Genomic DNA, 20,459 nt, shown 5'->3' with positions numbered 1-20,459 from the left:
ATCAAATTAGTTTTGAAAAAAAGAACAATAAATAAAAAAATAAAACAAATAAAATAGAAAAAAAATAGCACAAATCTATGCCGACGGCTTGCCGTCGGCATAGCTACACTCACGGATCGGCAAAGCCCTGAATTGATGACGTGTCATAGGACGCAGATCGATGACATGTCAGAGGCCATGGGCCAGGCCTATGCCGACGGCAAGGCCGTCGGCATATCTCTGCTACCCTACAGACCGACAAGGGGCTCGGATCGATGACCTGACACGCGTCGCTAATCGGTGATATGCCGACGGCCGCTGTCAGGGCCATCGGCGTAGATACGACGACGTCAAACTCCCGTGAGAGGAAGGCGCACCGAGCCCACATCTATGCCGATGGCGGGGCTATGCCGACGGCCACTGTAGGCGTAAATCAACATATGTCGACGACCTAGATACGCCGACGACCACCGTAGTCGTACCTCTAGCAGCGCCGACGGGTTTTCTACACTGACGGCTTCACCTAGGACGTCGGCATACCTCCGTCTACGCCGACGACCCGGTCGGCATAATCCAAGCTGTCGGGACAAGGGCCGATTCCAGTAGTGTTAGTCGAGTGGTGATCCAAAGATTTGCCACTTCATCAATGATGTTTAAGAGGATGGGCGGTGGAACGCTTCTGTGTCGGAAGACTCGAGCATTTCTCTCGTTTCACAGGGTTCATGAGATAATCATGGTGAAAGAAGCCATGGCCTTCCTATTGGGGACCCCGGAGCTGGTCCTGCCAGACCACCAGTTCAGCACTTAATCCTCGAGATGCCAAGTCGATGTGTCAAGGTGATGGAGCCCATATTTCTCCTTGACCAAGCTCCATAACCTAAGCCTGAAATTACATTTGAAGAAGAGATGTGGTCCACTTTCTTGCTCTCGCTTGCAAAGGGTGCACAGACCACAATTTGGCCAGCCCCTTTTCTCCGGTCTATCAGCAGTCCAAATTCGATCTTTTGAGGATTGTTGTCAGTGGCCTAAGCCTTTTCTGTAATGTCTAAAATGTACAGTTTTCCCTCTCCTGTAATGCGATGACAGAGCTCCTGAAGGTTCCGGTCAAATATATCATGTATAGTAGAAAGATTTAGTTCATACGTATTTGCTTTTTGAATTTGCTCTATGACATATTTGGACTAAAATTGAATTGCTCATAGTCTGACAACAATTCCCCCATGTTAGAATCCTGACTCATCCCTGTCATCGATAAGTCTGAAATAAATCCAAGTAACCAAGTAATACAAATCCAAATTAAGGAGATAATTTGCTTCCCTCAAAAGGACCTTCAAACTGCACGAACAATACTCATCTTCTCCACAATATGTATTCTGGATTAATGTCACACGGTCTGAATCGCTTTGTTGTCATGCTTGATAACTGGTGACCACACAAATAACATCCCCTTAAGATCTTGTCACCATCACCCACTATGTTCCACGCGTCAGAAAACGCCGTCCACATTTATTTTCACACAATAGGGTTTGAAAACATACATATTCGAAAAGCATACGACATGACACGAGAATAGATGGCACACCAGCTAAGATTGTTCCACTGTTATTGTTTAGAAAATGGGATGTTTAGGACATGTTTGCAGATGCTAGCAGAAACACAAGAACAATCTTCATATAAGAATTGGATGCCATGATTTTTAGATCCCTAGATGAAATCCGAGTGCCGATTAGGTTTGAAGGAAGTCTACAGGAATTTTGAAATAATCGATTCCTTGAATATTTTCCTATAGATATTGTTTTGTATGATTAAAAATCATAGTAATGAGAACCAATATGTAGTTGAATGGTTAGGAGGATGATGGTATCTCAGCACACCAGCGGTCAAACACCAAGTTTGGCGCTTTGGTGTCGCACTAATGCAAACAATCCTTTTAGGCAGAGGCGACATTTCAATCACTAGTGGTGTGTCTTAAAAAAACATATGAACTATCCCCATGACCTATTTTGCATGCAATTTCAAAGTGAAAATTTCACTGAATCAATGCTCATCCAATCAGTCCCTAAAACGCTTGTACAGTATGGATGCTTGGACCGATCAGAGGGACGGAATATCCTATGGGACGCTCGGTAACCTATCATGTCGCTCCACGGGACGGCTCGGGAGATCTAGATCTCAGCCACCGCCGCCCCCACCCCCTCGACCTCCGTCTCCCACCATCGCCGGAGGGAGTCACCGGGCTAAGCTTGCGCGGCTGATGGCGGCGGTGGGCCCTCATGTCCTCGTGTGGCGAGGAGCGCCGCCGTCCTTTCATCTCCACCTAGGTGTTCTTGGTGGTGTTTGTACTGTTGTTTCAAGGACTAGATTACTGTAGCAGGACTTTTCCTTTTTTAGATTCTTCTTCTTTTTTCAGTTGTGTGCATTTATAGTGTCATTAGAAGATTACATTGTTGCAGAGGTGGCTATAATTGGTATCTCCGTAATATTAATATATCTTCTTTTTGAAAAATGGATGTTTGGATGTTCGATTGGTGTTTTTAGCTGCTTGATTCAGTTAATAGCAAAATAGTTCATTAATTAAATCTTAGATTCAACTGTGGTTTGCATTATTTTTCTTAGAGAAAAAATAAACATGACACAACAGTTAATAGCAAATTACAATCTTAGCAACATTCTTTCTCAACCCCCTCCCCTCCCTGACCCCCTCGCGCGGCCATCCCAGGGCGACGGCGTGGGGAGTCAATCCCGGCGCCTCCACCCCCCATATCTCGGCCGGTGAAGACTGCCGCCGGCCTTGACCGCGATGGCGGCGGCGCCCGGCGTCAAAGGCGCTAGGGCAGGAGGATGTGGCGGCTATCACCAGGCATGACTGGGGCGCCTCGAGCGGGCGTCGTGCACAGTGGCTAGGGCGGCTGCCTAGCCATGCGGCGGCAATCGTCTGCCGCGATGCGGCGGTGGTGGTTGTGGATCCTCGCATCTCGGCCAGATTCGTCCGGGCTTGGCTTCGGCTGGCCGGGGCGCGAGATGAGGCCGGTGTGGGCGCGGTGGTCCTCTACCGGCTTGCCGTCGGCGCAGTTCGTCCTCGGGGCGAGAGTACTCGCGGATCCATCCAGCGGCGACATCTGGGCGTTGCGGCTTCCGGTGAAAGCCGCGCTAGCTGCTGCCTTGGCAGACGATGGCGGCGTCTCCGACGTTGTTCCCTTCACGAGGCATCGTCATTGCAGGTCGTGTCACCAAGATCGAGATGTTTCGGGGGAAACCCTAGATCTGGGTTTCCCGGATCGGACGATGACGACTCTTTCAGGGTTGCTATCCCTCTTGGAGGCATCGTTTTGGAGCAGGTGTTGGTTGGGACGGGTAAGAGGAGGCGGCTAGATCCTTTGATCTAGTCTCCGTTAGAGAAGGCGGCGACCCGTGCACAAGAAGTTGGATGGAGTTCTCCAAACAGATTTGGGTGAAAACCTACTCTTGGTTAGATGCCAAGGCCGGGGATGGCGACACTCTACGGCATCGTTTCCTTCTTGAAGGCATCGTCTAGGAGAAGTTCTAGACCACTATCTGCTACCTCCGGGGGAAAACCCTAGATCGATAGATCAGAAGACGGCGGCACGCTTGTGTCGTCTCCCCCTTGGGGGCGTCATTCTTGGAGGTGTACGCGGGCTCGGGGACCAGTGGATGTTTTCTTCGGTGGAGCGGTGCTTCATCCTACGCATTGAAGGCGACGGATCTCGATGGCGTGGCGCCCTGGTGATTTGGCATCTGATATGCAATGATGGACTCGTGCAAGAGGGCGGTGTTGTCTGGCGTCGTGGTGACGTCGACGGCTCTAGACCGGGCCAGGTGGATGCGTCCGTACAATTCTAAAGATGGATGTGTGGCAGTTGGCGATGGCGACCTCTGAGTGTGCGCCGGACCAGTGGCTCTCCCATAACCGGTAGATGGCTTGGTTGGAGCCTCAGGTCTTAGATGTTAGTTTTGGCTGCGAGGTGTGTTTGGTATTAGGTCCAGACTATCAGCATCCCTTCATCAACTGTATAGAAGTAGCGATATATGTCGCCTAGACGGTGGCTTCAGTCTTAATGATATATTACTTTGTAAGGTCTTTTATGAATAATTAATAAAATAGTTGCATGCATCGCTCACATGCGAGGCCGGGGGGGGGGGGGGGGGGGGGGGGTCTTCGTCCTTTTCTAAAAAATACAGTTAGTAGCAAAGTTCTTGATCCGAAGGTATACAATAAGATGTACAACAAGAGTAAGGAGTCGTCTCTCTAAAACATTATGCAAGCAACAATCGGTACACAGACAAGTAGTTATTTGGAGAAAGTAAATTGAACAACATGTGGTAAACCCTGTTATAATAGTAACATTAAGAAGAAAACCATAACACAAGGAGAGAAGCAGCATTCAGCTTAAGTTGGCAGCAATGCACACGGGAGGTTGCTCCATTGTTGATTTGCGCCGAGTGCACATACATAGTTAAAGAGTGGATATGCTCTAATTAATTGGCTCAAATGGAAGATACTTGGAGTGGAGACAAGAGAGGAGAAGAGTAGAGGACTAACCTTGTTTGATGAGGTATGCATTATTGATCAGGGTCCTTCAATGGACAAAAGGATGGGTACGGGCCTATTTGTATGGCCGTCGACAACACGTTGCCATTCGTCTTTTATTTCAACGTCGATGTCAGGATGGAGTGCTACTTCATTCAGCTGAGTCATGTGTGCGATTTTGATACCAAGTGCTCTTCCAGGAAGAAGGAATGGACAGATGATATGAAGCGACACAAGACAAGGCAGAGCGCCATCTTGGATTGTTATGTCTGTTAGCATTGGATCATTGAACACGATGGATAACCGTTCAATGCTTATGAGGTGATCATTCCATATGTCGATGAGCCCAAGGTTGTCTTCAATAAGCTTGAGATATTTTAGCCCCCCCACGAAGCTCAGCCCTTTTCGAATAACCTCCCAACTCAGACCAGTCGACCAAAGGCACAGCTCCTCGAGAGCGCTTAGCTCCACAACAAACAGGGGGAGTCTCCTTAGTTGGCCGCGCAGCTTAAGCGAGTCGAGCTTGCCCGCGACTGCCTCTATTTCACCCACGAACTCTCTCGAGCATGCTTCGAAGTCGATTGATAGGGACCGCTTAAGATGAGGCGCTTCGGTGCCATCACGAATGAATTTCATAATGGCGCTTGAAAGAACACCCAGGTTTTCTGGACTTGCGTCAGATTTGCACCATATCTTCACCTTCCGCAGTCGTTTCATGAGACTCATCAGTTGCGGAAATCCGTATCTCTTGCCGGTGACAAATCCTGCTAGCGTCTCTAGCATACTTTTATTACCACTCAGGAACTGCTCTAGCTCCGAGTGAAACCATCCCAATACAGGCATAGAAAAGGTATCGGTTCTCGAAAGCTGGAACTTGCCAAGGAGGTGCTTCAATTTGGGCAGCAGCAGGACCTCTTTGTACACCGTCACTAACTGCTGGCTCCCGCTCAGGTCGAGTGTCTCCAACTGCTTCAGGTTCCCGACTTCCCTTGTAACCCGGTCAATGATGCCCGATTTGATGCTCAGGTACTTCATCAGCACCTGGTTGTAGATAGCCTGGATATGGCCATCGCTCAGGTGATCACATTCTTTCAGATCCAGCACCCGCAGCAATCCATACTGGGAAAACTCTAAAAGAGCTTCATAACTTGCGGGATCCACCTCACCAGTAGCAAATATAGCCAGTGTCCTCAGAAGAGATAAACTCTGAGGCAAATTCAGTTGGGCATTTGCACAAGGATACACAGACAGCCTGCGGGGATGTTCCTCCGGCAATTCGGCCGCACCATCACATAACAGTATGAAATTCTCAGATATGGATCGTTGCGAGATGTACTGTCGAATCGCGTCGCAGGTAGTTTGGAATCCCCTCACCTTCCCATTGTTGCTTGTCCGGGTGGATCTGATGATACTAGACTCAATGAACTTCTCCAAATTGTTAATTGCGGCTTGCTCTCTTCCTACTAGCCCTTCAGCGGTCAATCTCCTAATGAGGGGCTTAGTCCTCACATGATAATTAGGTGGGAACAAGCAGAAATATAGCAAGCAGTTGAGGTAATCACCATGACGATTACCCTTCATCGAAGAATGAAGATTATGGATCTCTGCGGGGACAGCAACAGCGGCCTCTTGTGCTGCAGCCCCTTGTGCAGGAGGAATAAAGCCGAACCTCTTTATCCGATCAGTCGTTTCAGTTGATCTCTCCTTGAGTCCGGCAATTTTGGTGGCAAATTCATCATCAGTCATCATCTTGGCGTTGAAGCAGTCTATACAGTCTTCGATGTCACATGCCAAGGCCCTCAGTTGCGCAAAATATTCTGCCCGCAGGAAACTCATAGGCCGGAGGACATCATCAGCATGGTCTAGCATGGTAGCTTTGATCGAGCTGAGATCGTCACTGATGCTCCTAGCATCAGCGTTCGGCCTCCCCTTCACGCCGCTTAGCTTCGACACGGCGGCGGCAGCTACTGCGCTAAATGCCGCCACAGCAAACTCCATCGATCTCTCTTTCCTTGCCTCCACAGATCACTCCTCTGGCCCTCCCTAGATCTGCATGGACGGTAAAGACGGGTTAGTAGTGTTTTTTGGAATATTATGGAAAACAGAAGAGGGAAGGGAAGGTGGGCAAAACTTCTCTACCTCCGTGGGAGAGGGAGCTTCAGAGTTCATCTCTCGGTTGCAGGAGTGACTTGATAGAGTCACAAGTGGCAAGGAGGACGCAGGACTAACATATGGGAATACTCTGTCCTTATAGTGTAAAAAAACATCTTACATTACGAAAACGGTAGAAACCTTCATTTCTATGACACTTAATTCCAGCGGGAGGAAATACTAGTGTGCTATGAACTTGTTAACTCGACTCAGTTTTATTGTTAACTCAACTCAGTTTTATTGTAATATTTAATCAGAGATATAAATTAAACTTAAGATAATTTTGCAACAGAGATTGGAAGGATGAATAATCAGAAAAGTAATTAAAAATCAATTATGTTTATTTTCCCTTTCTTTAGCTCTTTTATTAAGATACTCCCCCTTACGTACTTCCTAAGAAGTATTCGACAACATCTTACCTTTCAAGAGTAATATAGTAGTCATTGGTATGCAAACTGAGCATATCGCTCGGATGGTTAGATTTCTTGTGCTCGAACCAGCTCATCAGGGTTAAGTCCTAGACTTGGCACAAGTGTTCATATTTTTTTCTAATTTATTTCAGTCTTTTCGACGATATTCATTCAATGGAAGGAGACGTGTTCGTTAACTATCAGGTGTCTGTGTTGACTCCGTCAGTCTTAAGATGTTGTGTTGACTCAGTATCTTGGAGGTGCTCATAGAGATGGATCCAGGATATGTGTGCGTGTACTAACTGAGGTGAGTGTATATGTGTGTATGTGAGCATATCCGCTTGTGTTGTGTCTTAGAAATATTAGTAACCATCGCAATACATGAAATGGATTTTCAAGCTATTTTGAAAACTTCAAACTCTTTTGTACAATATTTTCATAAACAAAATATACCTGCCTAATCACGAACCTAAATTAAAAACCATCTAAAGCCTTCTCCTATACCGTTGTTCCGAAAATTAGGGCCCAACTACAAATTGAACGTCGACTTTTAACATGGCAAAACAAAATTATATTAATTTAGGTTTGCCGAGGATAGCAAATTTAGTTGGCAATCATGACAAATCTGACTCAGTTTTGGTTGCTAAAAAGAGTTATGCTTACAAACTAAATTTGCCATGAAAAATGTTTGATATATTCGTGCCTAAAAATCGGACCTCGGTTTCTTTAGCATTTTTGAAAAAATAATGAGACAGTTTTTCTGTGGACGAGCGGTGGTTGCGTGGAGTAGAGGCGAACCGATAAACCAGTTGATTGGCCGGTTCACTCACAGGCCAGGTCTTCTAAGCACCCAATCCTCCTTCCTCTGCTTCCTCCATGTATGTATAGGGGCCTGCCTGTTGAGTTGTGTTGTTTCACTTTGTTCACGCCATCTGATAGCCTCATCAAAATCGAGATTTCCCTGGTAGTGTTTCCCCTCCCGAGCTTCCTTTGTCGTGCATTCATACAATTACAAAAATCAATCATCTGGTTTTCTTTGAGGGATCGTTAATCATCTGGCTCTTGCTTCAGGGTGTAGATGGCGCAGATGGAGGATGTAGATGCCGCGTCCCCTCTGCCACCCGGGATGGCGGACCCTGATCTTAAAGCAGCGATGCAAGCTCCTATTACTGTTATGCTGGGTCCCGTGGGCCTCCTCCTCCGGGAACTCCATTCTCCCGAGCAAAGTCTTCTCGATGCGGAGGAGATTCGTCTTCTTAGGGATGCTCTCACGGAATTATGCATCCCCCTGATGAATATGTCGGAAGAAGATGACGCTAGCTTCATGTCCCGATGGTGGATGAAGATAGTTCGGGAGCTTTGTTATGACGCCCATGATTATCTCAACTTTGTCGCCCGAGATCGTCACGGTTTTTCAGAGTTGCCTGATTGTGCCAAGGCTGTTTATTCAGACTTACTTGCTCGTGCCAAGGATGCGAGGGAAAGACGCAAAGGTTTCCAGTGGTATCCCAAGACCACCTGGACTGAGAGGTGGAGAGCCCACACGCACGAAGCCAATGACCGTCGCTTATCCAAAATTTTGGCCCTGATGCCTGGTCCCTTGGCTGTCCGTACCACACCCGGTGTCGTCCTTGCGGAGGCCCCAAACAAGCTTGTGGAGCTGCTAGCTTTAGACGACAACGTCGACTACAAGACACTCAAGGTGATACCTATAATTGGATGTGCAGGTACAGTAATCTATCTTCAACTCGAATGTTTCAAGTATTTTGCTGCCCGGCCCGTTGATACTAGCTAGAAGTACATATGCCAAGTTTCTTTCATCTTCTTTCAGGTGTTGGAAAGACAACTGCTGCCAGAACCTTGTACCACAAGCATGGAGGGAAATTTCAGTGCCGGGCCTTCGTAAGTGTGTCTCCGAATCCAGATATGAGGGGGGTCCTCACGAGCATGCTCTCACAACTCAAGGCACCAAGTCCCCCTGGTTTTCCTGATGTGCTGGACCTTATTGGTGCTATCAGAAACCATCTCCAAGGCAAAGGGTGATTAATCTCAACTATACTGTCTAAATAAGCAAATTGTGTGTTCTCTTCTCATAAATAAAAGAACAGACATAATCTCATGAGGTTCCGCCGTTCCGGTCATGGCGTGTCAGGCACCGCCATAGCATTTTGAGAAATTATGCATATTATTAATGGGTGTTTACCTGCAAAAAAGATTATAGCACTTGCTCAGGGTGTACGTAGGCAAATTAATATATATGCTGCCACTTGAGCAAGTTATATATAGTTTGTTATTTTTTCTAACCTAACAGGCTAACATACAAATTATGCGCAGGTACTTCATCGTACTTGATGATTTATGGACTGCATCGGTATGGCATGTTGTTAGCCGCGCTTTTCCTCGTGGTTATCGCCGCAGCAGAGTAATAACAACTACACAAGTGCATGACGTAGCATTGGCATGCTCTGGTTATCACCCGGTCTGTATATATAAGATGGAACTTCTTGATGAACATGAATCTCGAGAGTTATTCTTCCGTATGGTGTTTAGCTCGGCCCCAGGAGATGGTTGTTCTCCAGGTACCAAAGAAGTTTCATACGAGATTATCAGAAAATGTGAAGGTTTACCGTTAGCAATTGTAAGTATAGCTAGTCTGTTAGCAAGCGAATTAAGCATCGTCATGGAAGATTGGAGGCACATAAAAAATTCTTTTTGCTCCACTTCCCAAGGGATGAAAGATGTTTTAAACCTTATGTACAATAGTCTTCCAATTGATCTGAGGACATGCTTGCTATATCTGAGCATGTATCCACAGGGCTACTTGATGAAGAAGGATGAGTTGGTGAAGCAGTGGGTAGCCGAAGGTTTAATCAGTGCTGTGGAAGGGTTAAGGAGAGGCATGGTGGAAATTGCTGAGGGTTATTTTGATGAGCTCGTCAGCAGAGCAATAGTCCAAGCCGTGGACACCAAGTATAATGGAGAGGTGTTATCATGTACAGTTCATCATTTGGTACTGGATTTTATTAGGTCCAAATCCTTGGAGGAGAACTTCGTCATCACCGTAGACTACTTTCAATCAACTCTAGCACTCCCTGACAATGTTCGCCGACTGTCGGTCCAGTTTGGAGGGGTAGAAAGTGCATACTTTCCGGAAAGCATCGTAACATCGAAAGTTCGGTCACTTGTATTTTGGGGTTTCTTTAAGTGTGCACCTCCTTCCATTATGGAGTATGGATTTCTTCGTATATTGATTCTTCATATTTGGGCTGATGAAGATGACGGCGAGAGTTTTGACCTCACTGGAATCACGATGCTTTCTCTTCTGAAGTATCTCAATATTGAGTGCAATATCACCGTCGAACTTCCACACAAGATTGGAATGCTGCGATATTTGGAGACACTGGAAGTAGATGCAATACTGTTTGCTGTTCCATCAGATATTATTAATCTGGAGAGGTTACTGCACCTCCGGCTTCCCAGTGAGTCTATTCTGCCTCAAGGACTAGCCCACATGACATCTCTTTGCACTTTGGGGAATTTTGATCTCAGCCATTACTCAACAGAGAATGTATTACAACTTGGAGGGTTGTCTAACCTCCAGGATCTCAAGCTCACCTGTTCTATGGTACAGCCAGCAGAAAATCTGGAAAAGAATATGCAGCTCCTAGGCTCAATTGTTGAGAAGCTCAGCTTCTTACAGACCATAACTTTGGTACCTGCTTCAGTCTCCTCTCATGACGATGATGCTTGGGCTGCACCTGCAAGCATAATTATTCCCCCTGATGGCTTTAACATGGCGTCTCCTCCTCCAGACCTGCTTTTACGAAGGATCGAGCTGTCGCGACACTGCTGCATCTTCTTCCGTGTCCCCAAGTGGTTTGGAGAGCTCAGGAAACTCTGCATTCTTAGGATTGCAATTAGGAGGCTGTCCAGGAATGATGTTGAAATCCTGGAAAGAATGCCTGCCCTCGTTGCTCTCACCTTATCTAATCAGACAACTCCTGCAGAAAAGATGGTCATGACCGAGGAGGGATTTCATGTACTCAGGTACTTCAAGTTCTCGTGTTCTGCACCATGCCTGTCATTTGCGCAAGGAGCAATGCGCAGACTCCAAAAGCTCAACCTAGGATTTAACTCAAAAGAATGGAGATCGGATACCATCGAAAATGTTGGCTTGAGTCACTTGAGAGGCCTTACAGATGTATGTGTAAGACTTGGTGCTGGGGCTACTGACAACTTCAACGTAGAAGTTGTCGAGTCGGCATTGGAGGCTGTCGTCTGGAATGACCCCAACTCTCCCAGTATCAGAATAAAAATTGTGGGTGTGATTTTTGATGGTGAGGATGAGAGCACCCTGGCTCAGGAGATTCAAGAGGACGAGGAAAACAGGTACGGGGCCGTTCTTCTTCTGAGACTAAAACATGGCAATTGTCCAATCTTCTTTGTTGAATTGTTGCCCATTGCACCGCCCATATGTTCTTCATTTTTGCTTCAATCGTGCCAGGCTTGCCAGAGATCTCGGGGCATCAAAGAGTGCAGCAAGGCTTGTCGATCATCCTGCGCAACATGGCAAAGCTCGGCAGGGGCTATCATCACAGGGTGAAACAAGGGACGGGCGTCAACAACAGCCTCGAGGAGGCTCCTCTACACGAGATGACAAAGCGGGAAACGAGGCACCAATGCTCCCCAACAAACTGGTACCGAGCCTAGCAATGCACGCCAAAGCGTCGCCAGACTCACCGCCGCCGCTAAGGAGCTCAGCAATGCATGCCGGAAAGTCGGGAGAGCTAGCGAACCCCGCAGCCCACGCGAGAGGAACATCAGGAAGACCGCCTTCCACCAGCTCTGTTCCGGTATTGAAGTCATTCTCATCTTCCTCCTGCACAAGTCCACCAAAACCGCCGAGGCAACATCTTGGCTCACGCACCAGCCCTCCCCGACCCACAAGTCTGTCCCGACCTAGGCGCGGATGGTGGAGCCCTTCCCAATTCACAAGCCCGTCCCAGCCTAAGCTCGGTGTGTGGAGCCCTCCCCAACCCACAAGCCCGCCCCAACCTCAGCTCCGATCCACAAGCCCGCCCCAACCCAAGCGCTAAGCTTTTGGTACGATTATTTCTTCTTTCACGCACCCCCAAAAAAAGAATTTTCATGTAGAGCTATGCTCAAGTTTTCTAAGCTCTTGGTATGATTTTTCTATAAGGACATAACAGAGTGTCAAGCTGTTCTTCCTTGTCATGAAGTCCATCTGCTATCTACTTTCTTCCCTTTGGAAATTTTCTTTTGCTGGAAAGCAAACTATTCAAAGTCAGAACTGCGCCGATCAAATGCTTTTTTTTTTCGAATACGCATAAGCATGTGTATCATATCATTAAAGAAGAAGCGGTAAAGAAACCGGATGCAAGGCCTTTCGACCAATACAAGTGCTTATTTTCTGTCCCTGGCCCAGGCAAAGGCATTGAGCACATAGTCCCGCTCATAAGCGACGGGCGCACCCGACAGCTGGTATGTCGAAACGATGCATGAAGCAGCTGGACGAAGGAGCAGTCCCCAACCCTGATGTCATCAAAACTGATCATCAACTCTGTAACTATAACAGAGTCTACACCCGGCCGTATGTATACATGTCTGTTCTTCTTGTGCACTAAGTTGTAACCACGCATATATGTTCTGTAATGTGTCATCTTAATAGGCTGGCATTATACTTCCTCCGTTCCTTTTTTTTTGTAAAGGAGGATAGCCCCCGGCCTCTGCATCATGATGATGCATGCGGCCATTTTATTTAAACGCAAAGGTTAAAACATAGTACAAGGTACGAGGTGATTCATAAGTCACTTCAGAAAAAAAAAATGAGATACACGCCAACATGGGCCAAATCAAACTCAGACTAAGATGCCTATACATCTAGCTTGTTTTTTTGCGCAGAATATACATCTAGCCTGTTAGTGTGTCGCCATCCATATTGGTTGAAGATAGCCCGCGCTGCGGTCTCCCACCCGTTGCACCTAATAACCAAACGATCTCTGGACTCTACAGGCGTGAGTAAGGACCACGTACGGATCAAAGAGGTTGCTCTGTATATGACCTGTAAGAAGTTGTTGAATCTATTGTTGTTAAAAATCATATCATTTCTGCTATTCCAAATAGCCCATAATAAAGCAGATGCTCCTATCCTAATTTGCTTGACTGTATTTGCTTGCACTTCGTTAAGCCACGTCCCAAATAACATGTCCATACTTAATGGAGTATTAATATTAAAAGCTATATGAATAGTGTACTATAGAAGTCTAGCCAACGGACAATCGAGAAAGAGGTGTCTAATTGTTTCATTGTTGTCGCAGAAGCAACATCTAGGATTACCCACCCATCTTCTTTTAATCAAATTATTTTTCGTGAGTATGACCCGGCCCTTTGTGAAGAAACCACATAAAAATCTTAATTTTTAGTGGTACTTTAATTTTCCAAATATGTGAAGAGGTAGGAAGTGATCCGGTATTAATAATGTGCGTATACATCGATTTCACTGTAAAACTACCACTTGTAGTTGGCTTCCCAGTGAATTTTGTTTGGTTGATCAGATAGTTGTACATCCATGAGTCGTCAAACCAAGTGTAACCAGGAGTTCCACCTTTCTCCCAGGGTTTGTGTGCAAGACTGTAGCGACAAAATATAATTCTTCCGTTCCTAAATACTTCCTCCATTCCTAAATATAATTCTTTATAGAAATTCTACTACGGATTACATACAGAACAAAAAGAATGAATTTATGCTCTAAAATATGTCTATATGCATCTATATGTAGGTCCGTAGTGAAATATCTAAAAAGACTTATATTTAGAAACGAAGGGAGTACATTTGATACTTCTGTGACCATGCCGCCAGCTGCATGATCGACACGTTCTTGTTTGAAGAGCGGAAGACACAAAACATATGTCACACCTGAAAAGGGAAAGAATGTTTCTTTTGAAAATAATTAGAGCATTTGAGTGCTATGTTACCGATTTACTGGCCCAAGGACAAAAGGTGACTTGTGTTATAAAACAAAACAAATATTTTTCTTGGAAAAGGAGGAACAAAGACCCCGGCCTAAAACAAAACAAATAGGGCTTGCGTGGCCTAGGAAAAATTTCTATCAGTTCAAGGTAAAGAAATCCTCTTAAAGGCAGTAGCTCAGGCAATTCCTTCATATGCTATCTCTGCCTTTAAATTACCAAAAGAAATTTGCAAATCAATAACGGATGAAATATCGAGCTTCTGGTGGGGAAATGGAGAGGAGAAAAAGAAAATGCATTGGTTTGCATGATGGAAGATGTGAGTACTGAAGAAGAAGAAGGGAGGTATGGGCTTCACAGAGATTCATAGCTTTAACCTTCCTAGGTTAGCAAAGCAGTGTTGGCGTCTGATCTAGAATCCCGGTTCTTTATGTGCCCGTGTTCTAAGTGTGAAATATTATCCTAATGGGAATGTTTTGAGAGCTGGCCAGAAGAAAGGCTCCTCATTCACATGGCAGAGTCTGGTTGCTGGGATACAAACCTTCAAGAGGGGATGTATTTGGAGAGTGGGCACTGGTTCACAGATTAGCATTCGGAAGATTCTTGAATCCCATCAAGTCCATGAAGGAAGGTTATCACCCCTGGAGGTGGAATCATGTTGTCAAAAATGCAAGATATAATTGATCCTCATACGGGTCAGTGGGATGAAGCACTCATTCAGAGTGTATTCTCACCAGTTGATGTTTGCAGAATATTACAGATTCCACTAAATGTTGAAGCGCTCAAAGATTTTGTGGCATGGCACTATACAAAGTCTGGAACCTTCTCTGTTCGTTCGGCATACCATGCAGAACTTGAATACCAGTTTGGGCGCCACTTTTCAAACCGAAATTGGTCAGGGAATGCTCAACTTAATGGGGTCTGGAAGGAACTCTGGCACCTCCAGCTATCGGGAAAGATCAAACACTTTGGTGGGGAAATTCTTCCGGGAATTATAGCGTGCTACGGTGTACTGCAGACAGACATATACCCTTGATCTCGCAATGCCAAATTTGCAAAGTGGGTCTCGAGGACATTCAACATTGCTTGTTCACATGCGGAAGATCATGACAACTGTGGTTATCTCTTGGATTATCATGAGAGATTGGCAAAGCAGTTGTACAGGACCGGTGTGGCTCCACCAACGTGGATATCCTGATCCGTCTGAATATGTACTACATGACATTCCTATTGTCGAGCTCATTTTGGTTGCTATGTGGTTTATAGGAAAAAGTCTAAAACAAACTCTGAACTCGTGGAGAAAAGCTAAATGGAACCCTGAACTCCTAATCCCTGAAATCAGCACACTCAACTCACTAATCCCGGTCTTAATTTAACCCTCAGACCGTTCCAAACAAACTGATCGGGATTGCATATTTTTTTTTGAGAAACAGAGAGAGTTGGCGTTTGGGTCCGTTCAAGTTGGGCCGGCCCAATGCGCGAGATCGACCACTTGAGAGAAGGACTCTATCCCATCCATCGTAGGAGTCGAGGAGCCGACCCCATTTTGACCTCTCTGAACATGGATTAGTTAGGATTTTAGGGTGAAAAGGATCATCATTTAAGTGGCAAAACTAGGTTCTGTTGTTTAGATTAGTTTCTGATCTTTGTTCGTAATAGCACAAGGTAGTGATTTGTGTGTTCTCTTTTCTTCTTTTTTCAGTTACACCATGGACCCAACATAGATACTAAATGTTAGGTTTCATTTTGGAGGGGATTTCATCCGAATTGGTCAAAAATTGGACTATGTTGGGGGTGATGAGGAGGTGTCAGAGATTGAGAGAGACAAGCTCTCTTTGCAGGAGGTCAAAGGGGTTTCTGAAAGATCATATGCAGCTGAAGGAATCAATGAAATTCTACTTGTGGCAATGCTAGTGGCAATGAGTAGAGCATGTCTTCCATGCTAGTGACCATGTAATGAAAACTATGTGCTTGTCATGATCGGTTCTATGCACTGAACTACGTGCTTGTCATGATCTTAGATCATTTCCTGTTGCAAACATTTGAATCCTTTTGGTGTTGTTGCAAACAGGAAGATTATGTCTGAAATGAAAGGAATGAAATGCCTGAAATATTTGGTCATTTGTCAACATATCATGCTCATGTCAATATTATTCAACCTTTCAATGCTTTTTGTGTTGTTGCAAACATGCTCCTGTCCACATGAGTTTAGATCATGCTCATTCTTCAAGATATCAAACAACAAGGTAAATGCACAAACTGGATGATAAAGGCACAATGGCCACATACTTCATTAGTAGGATCAACATACCAAATCTTTATTACAAAGGCACGTCACACATCTGCAAACATTCAGTTCCAGCAACACCACCTGACACTAAGCAACCATTCTGCATACAAAAGGATCAACCAGACCACATCTTCAGTGCACTACAATTTTCCCTAGCACTAAACCTAGCACAAAGACAGCAAACATAACCAGAATTGTCATATATTTGGTCTTCACTGCATCTATCTCAGCACTTTTCTCTTTCAACTGTTCCTGTAAAGCGAGAATCAAACTTTCAGACATTGTTTGCTCTTCAGCTTCATCTTCAGTCCTAGCACCCTTCAGTCTCCAGACTTCATCTCTCAAATCTCCAATCAAATCAGAAAAAAAAAACTTGGGCAGTGCATCATCATGCCACTCAACATACCCACAACCACCATTCTATCAAATGAAGACAAATGAATTAGACAAAAGAAATGAGCAGAGGAAGAAGAAAGGAACTTGGAGATGGAAAAATGGAGCTCACTAGCGCATGGACGCAGGCGTAGTATACCTCGTGTCGGGGTTCTGCCGGCTCCACGATATCCACCTCGGCGCCTTCCTTGGCGGATTGCAGCGGCAGTACTTTGGCGGCTCGTACGCCATGGCGCCCTAGCGGTATGGAACCGGCGACCTCGACTCAGCCTCCCTCCTTCCGCTAGCTCGACGGAATCCGAGAGCAGAAGATGCTCCTGAGAACCCCGACATCGCACCACCCCTCCGCCGCCGCCGCCAGTCGCCTCTGCCTCTCCGTAAACCTAAAGCTCTCCTCCGATTCCCCTCTCTCTATCCAAATGCCTGGTCGACCGGTCAACACAACCTCTCCATGGCCCACAAGTCAGAATCCTCGTCAAATCCCTGCCACGTCAGCTTATTTGCTCTAAAACGGTCTCAGGGTTAAATTAAGACCAGGGTTAAAAAATTTCCTACGCATATTCAGATCTTCCTATGGAGAGACCAGCAACGAGAGAGGGGTGTGTGCATCTTCATACCTTTGAAGATCGCTAAGCGGAAGCGTTGCTAGAACGCGGTTGATGGAGTCGTACTCACGGCGATTCAGATCGCGGTGTGATTCCGATCTAGTGCCGAACCACGGCACCTCCGCGTTCAACACACGTGCAGCCCGGTGACGTCTCCCGCACCTTGATCCAGCAAGGAGGAGGGAGAGGTTGGGGAAGATCTCCGGCAGCATGACGGCTTGGTGTCGATGGAGAGACGAGGTCTCCCCGCAGGGCTTCGCCAAGCACCGTGGGAGAGGAGGAAGAAGGGGGCAGGGCTGCGCCGAGGGAGAGGGAAAACCGTGTGTCCAACGGCCCCAAAAACCCCACTATATATAGGAGGAGGGGAGGGGGTGCCACCCCTAGGGTTCCCACCCTAGGAGGTGCGGCAGCCCCCCAGATGGGAGGTGCGGCGGCCAGGGCAGGGGGAGGGGGTGGCGCACCCCTAGGTGGGCCTTAGGCCCACCAGCGCCTAGGGTTCCCCCCCCCTCTCCACCTCCTACGCCTTGGGCCTTCTTGTGGGAGGCGCACCAGCCCACTTTGGGCTGGTTTCCCTCCCTCTTTTGGCCCATGCTACCTCTTGGGGCTGGTGGCCCCTCCCGGTGGACCCCCAGGACCATTTCCGGTGGTCCCGGTGGTCCCGGTACATTACTGGTGACGCCTGAAACATTTCCGGTGTCCAAAACCATCCATCCTATATATCAATCTTTACCTCCGGACCATTCCGGAGCTCCTCGTGACGTCCGGGATCTCATCCGGTGTCCAAAACTTTTGGTAACCTCGTATAACAATTCCCTATAACCCTAGCGTCATCGAACCTTAAGTGTGTAGACCCTACGGGTTCGGGAGACAGACAGACATGACCGAGACACCTCTCCGGCCAATAACCATCAGCGGGGTCTAGATACCCATGGTGGCTCCCACTTGCTCCACGATGATCTCATCTGATGAACCACGATGTCAAGGATTCAATCAATCCCGTATACAATTCCCTTTGTCTGTCGGTATAGAACTTGCCCGAGAGTCGATCGTCGGTATACCTATACCTTGTTCAATCTCGTTACTGGTAAGTCTCTTTACTCGTTTCGTAGCACGTCATCGTGTAACTAACTCGTTAGTCACATTGAGCTCATGATGATGTTCTATCGAGTGGGCCTAGAGATACCTCTCCGTCACGCGGAGTGACAAATCCCGATCTCGATTCGTACCAACCCAACAGACGCTTTCAGAGGTACCCGTAGTGCACCTTTATAGTCATCCAGTTATATTGTGACGTTTGATACACCCAAAGCACTCCTACGGTATCCGGGAGTTGCACAATCTCACGGTCGAAGGAAAAGACACTTGACATTAGAAAAGCTTTAGCATATGAACAATACGATCTAGTGCTATGCTTAGGATTGGGTCTTTGTCCATCACATCATTCTCCCAATGATGTGATCCCGTTATCAATGACTTCTAATGCCCATGATCAGGAAACCATGATCATCTATTGATCAACGAGCTAGCCAACTAGAGGCTTGCTAGGGACACATTGTGATGTATTTATTCACACATGTATTACTGTTTCCTGTTAATACAGTTATAGCATGAACAATAGACGATAATCATGGACAAGGAAATATGATAATAACCATTTTATTATTGCCTCTAGGGCATATTTCCAACAGTCTCCCACTTGCACTAGAGTCAATAATCTAGTTACATTGTGATGTATCGAACACCCATAGCATTATGGTGTTGATCATGTTTTGCTCGAGAAAGAGGTTTAGTCAACGGGTCTGCGGCATTCAGATCTGTATGTACTTTACAAATCTCTATTACTCCACTCTAGACATGGTCCTGGATGGAGTTGTAGCGGCGTCTGATGTGCTTGGTCTTCCGGTGAAACCTGGGCTCCTTGGCTATGACAATGGCCCTAGTGTTATCACAGAAGAGCGTCATTGGACCCGACGCGCTTGGAACTACTCCAAGGTCGGTGATGAGCTCCTTCATCCAAGTTCCTTCATGAGCCGCTTCTGAAGCAGCTATGTACTCCGCTTCACATGTAGATGCTGCCACGACTTCTTGCTTGCTGCTGCACCAGCTCATTGCCCCATCACTCAAAACATATACGTATCCGGTTTGTGACTTAGAGTCATCCGGATCTGTGTCGAAGCTAGCGTCGACGTAACCCTTTACGACGAGCTCTTCGTCACCTCCATAAACGAGAAACATCTCCTTAGTCCTCTTCGGGTACTTAAGGATATTCTTGACCGCTGTCCAGTGTTCCATACCGGCATCACTTTGGTACCTCCCTACCAAACTTATGGCAAGGTTTATATGAGGTCTGGTACACAGCATGGCACACATTAGAGAGCCTGCGGCTGAAGCGTAGGGGACAGTACTCATCTTCTCTCTATCTGCTGCCGTGGTCGGTGACTGAGTCTTACTCAATCTCATACCTTGCAAAACTCGCAAGAACCCTTTCTTTGAGTTTTCCATATTGAACTTCTTCAATATCTTGTCAAGGTATGTACTTTGCGAAAGACCTATGAGGCTTCTCGATCTATCTCTATAGATCTTGATGCCTAATATGTATGCAGCTTCTCCAAGGTCCTTCATTGAAAAACTTTTGTTCCAATAGGCCTTTATGCTCTCCAGCATCTCTATATTATTCCCCATCAATAATATGTCATCCACATACAGTATGAGGAAAGCTACAGAGCTCCCACTCACTTTCTTGTACAGACAGGCTTCTTCGTAAACATGTATGAACCCAAACACTTTAATCACCTCATTAAAGCGAATGTTCCAACTCCGAGATGCTTCCATCAGCCCATAGATGGAGCGCTGGAGCTTGCACACTTTGTTAGCACCCTTAGGGTCGACAAAACCTTTTGGTTGCATCATATACAACTCTTCCTTAAGGTTCCCGTTAAGGAACGCTGTTTTGACGTCCATTTGCCAAATTTCATAATCATAAAAGGTGGCAATTGCTAACATGATTCGGACTGATTTCAGCTTCGCTACGGGAGAGAAAGTCTCTTCATAGTCAATTCCTTGAATTTTTCGAAAACCCTTTGCGACAAGTCG

General features: G+C 46.3%; 2 protein-coding genes across 2 annotated transcripts; one reads left to right on the top strand and one right to left on the bottom strand.

Moving 5' to 3' along the window:
- Positions 1-4,205: 4,205 nt before the first annotated feature.
- LOC123410640 (disease resistance protein RGA4-like) lies at positions 4,206-6,738 on the bottom strand. The gene is made up of 2 exons (XM_045103584.1): positions 6,668-6,738; positions 4,206-6,577 (listed from the first exon to the last, which is right to left on the bottom strand). Exon 2 carries the CDS (start codon positions 6,524-6,526, stop codon positions 4,568-4,570), a length of 1,959 nt encoding a protein of 652 aa, XP_044959519.1. The 5' UTR covers positions 6,527-6,577; positions 6,668-6,738; the 3' UTR covers positions 4,206-4,567.
- A 1,438-nt stretch (positions 6,739-8,176) lies between these two features.
- Positions 8,177-15,114, top strand: LOC123409544 (disease resistance protein RGA5-like). Its single transcript, XM_045102412.1, has 4 exons — positions 8,177-8,816; positions 8,921-9,128; positions 9,424-11,478; positions 14,829-15,114. The coding sequence occupies exons 1-4, from the start codon at positions 8,177-8,179 to the stop codon at positions 15,112-15,114; spliced, it is 3,189 nt and encodes a 1,062-aa protein (XP_044958347.1).
- Positions 15,115-20,459: the final 5,345 nt, after the last annotated feature.

This window comes from Hordeum vulgare, chromosome 7H (assembly GCF_904849725.1).
Source record: "Hordeum vulgare subsp. vulgare chromosome 7H, MorexV3_pseudomolecules_assembly, whole genome shotgun sequence".
Lineage (NCBI taxonomy): Eukaryota > Viridiplantae > Streptophyta > Magnoliopsida > Poales > Poaceae > Hordeum > Hordeum vulgare.
The sequence above is the reverse complement of the archived record's forward strand: the minus strand, read 5'-3'. Positions and strand labels throughout refer to the sequence as shown.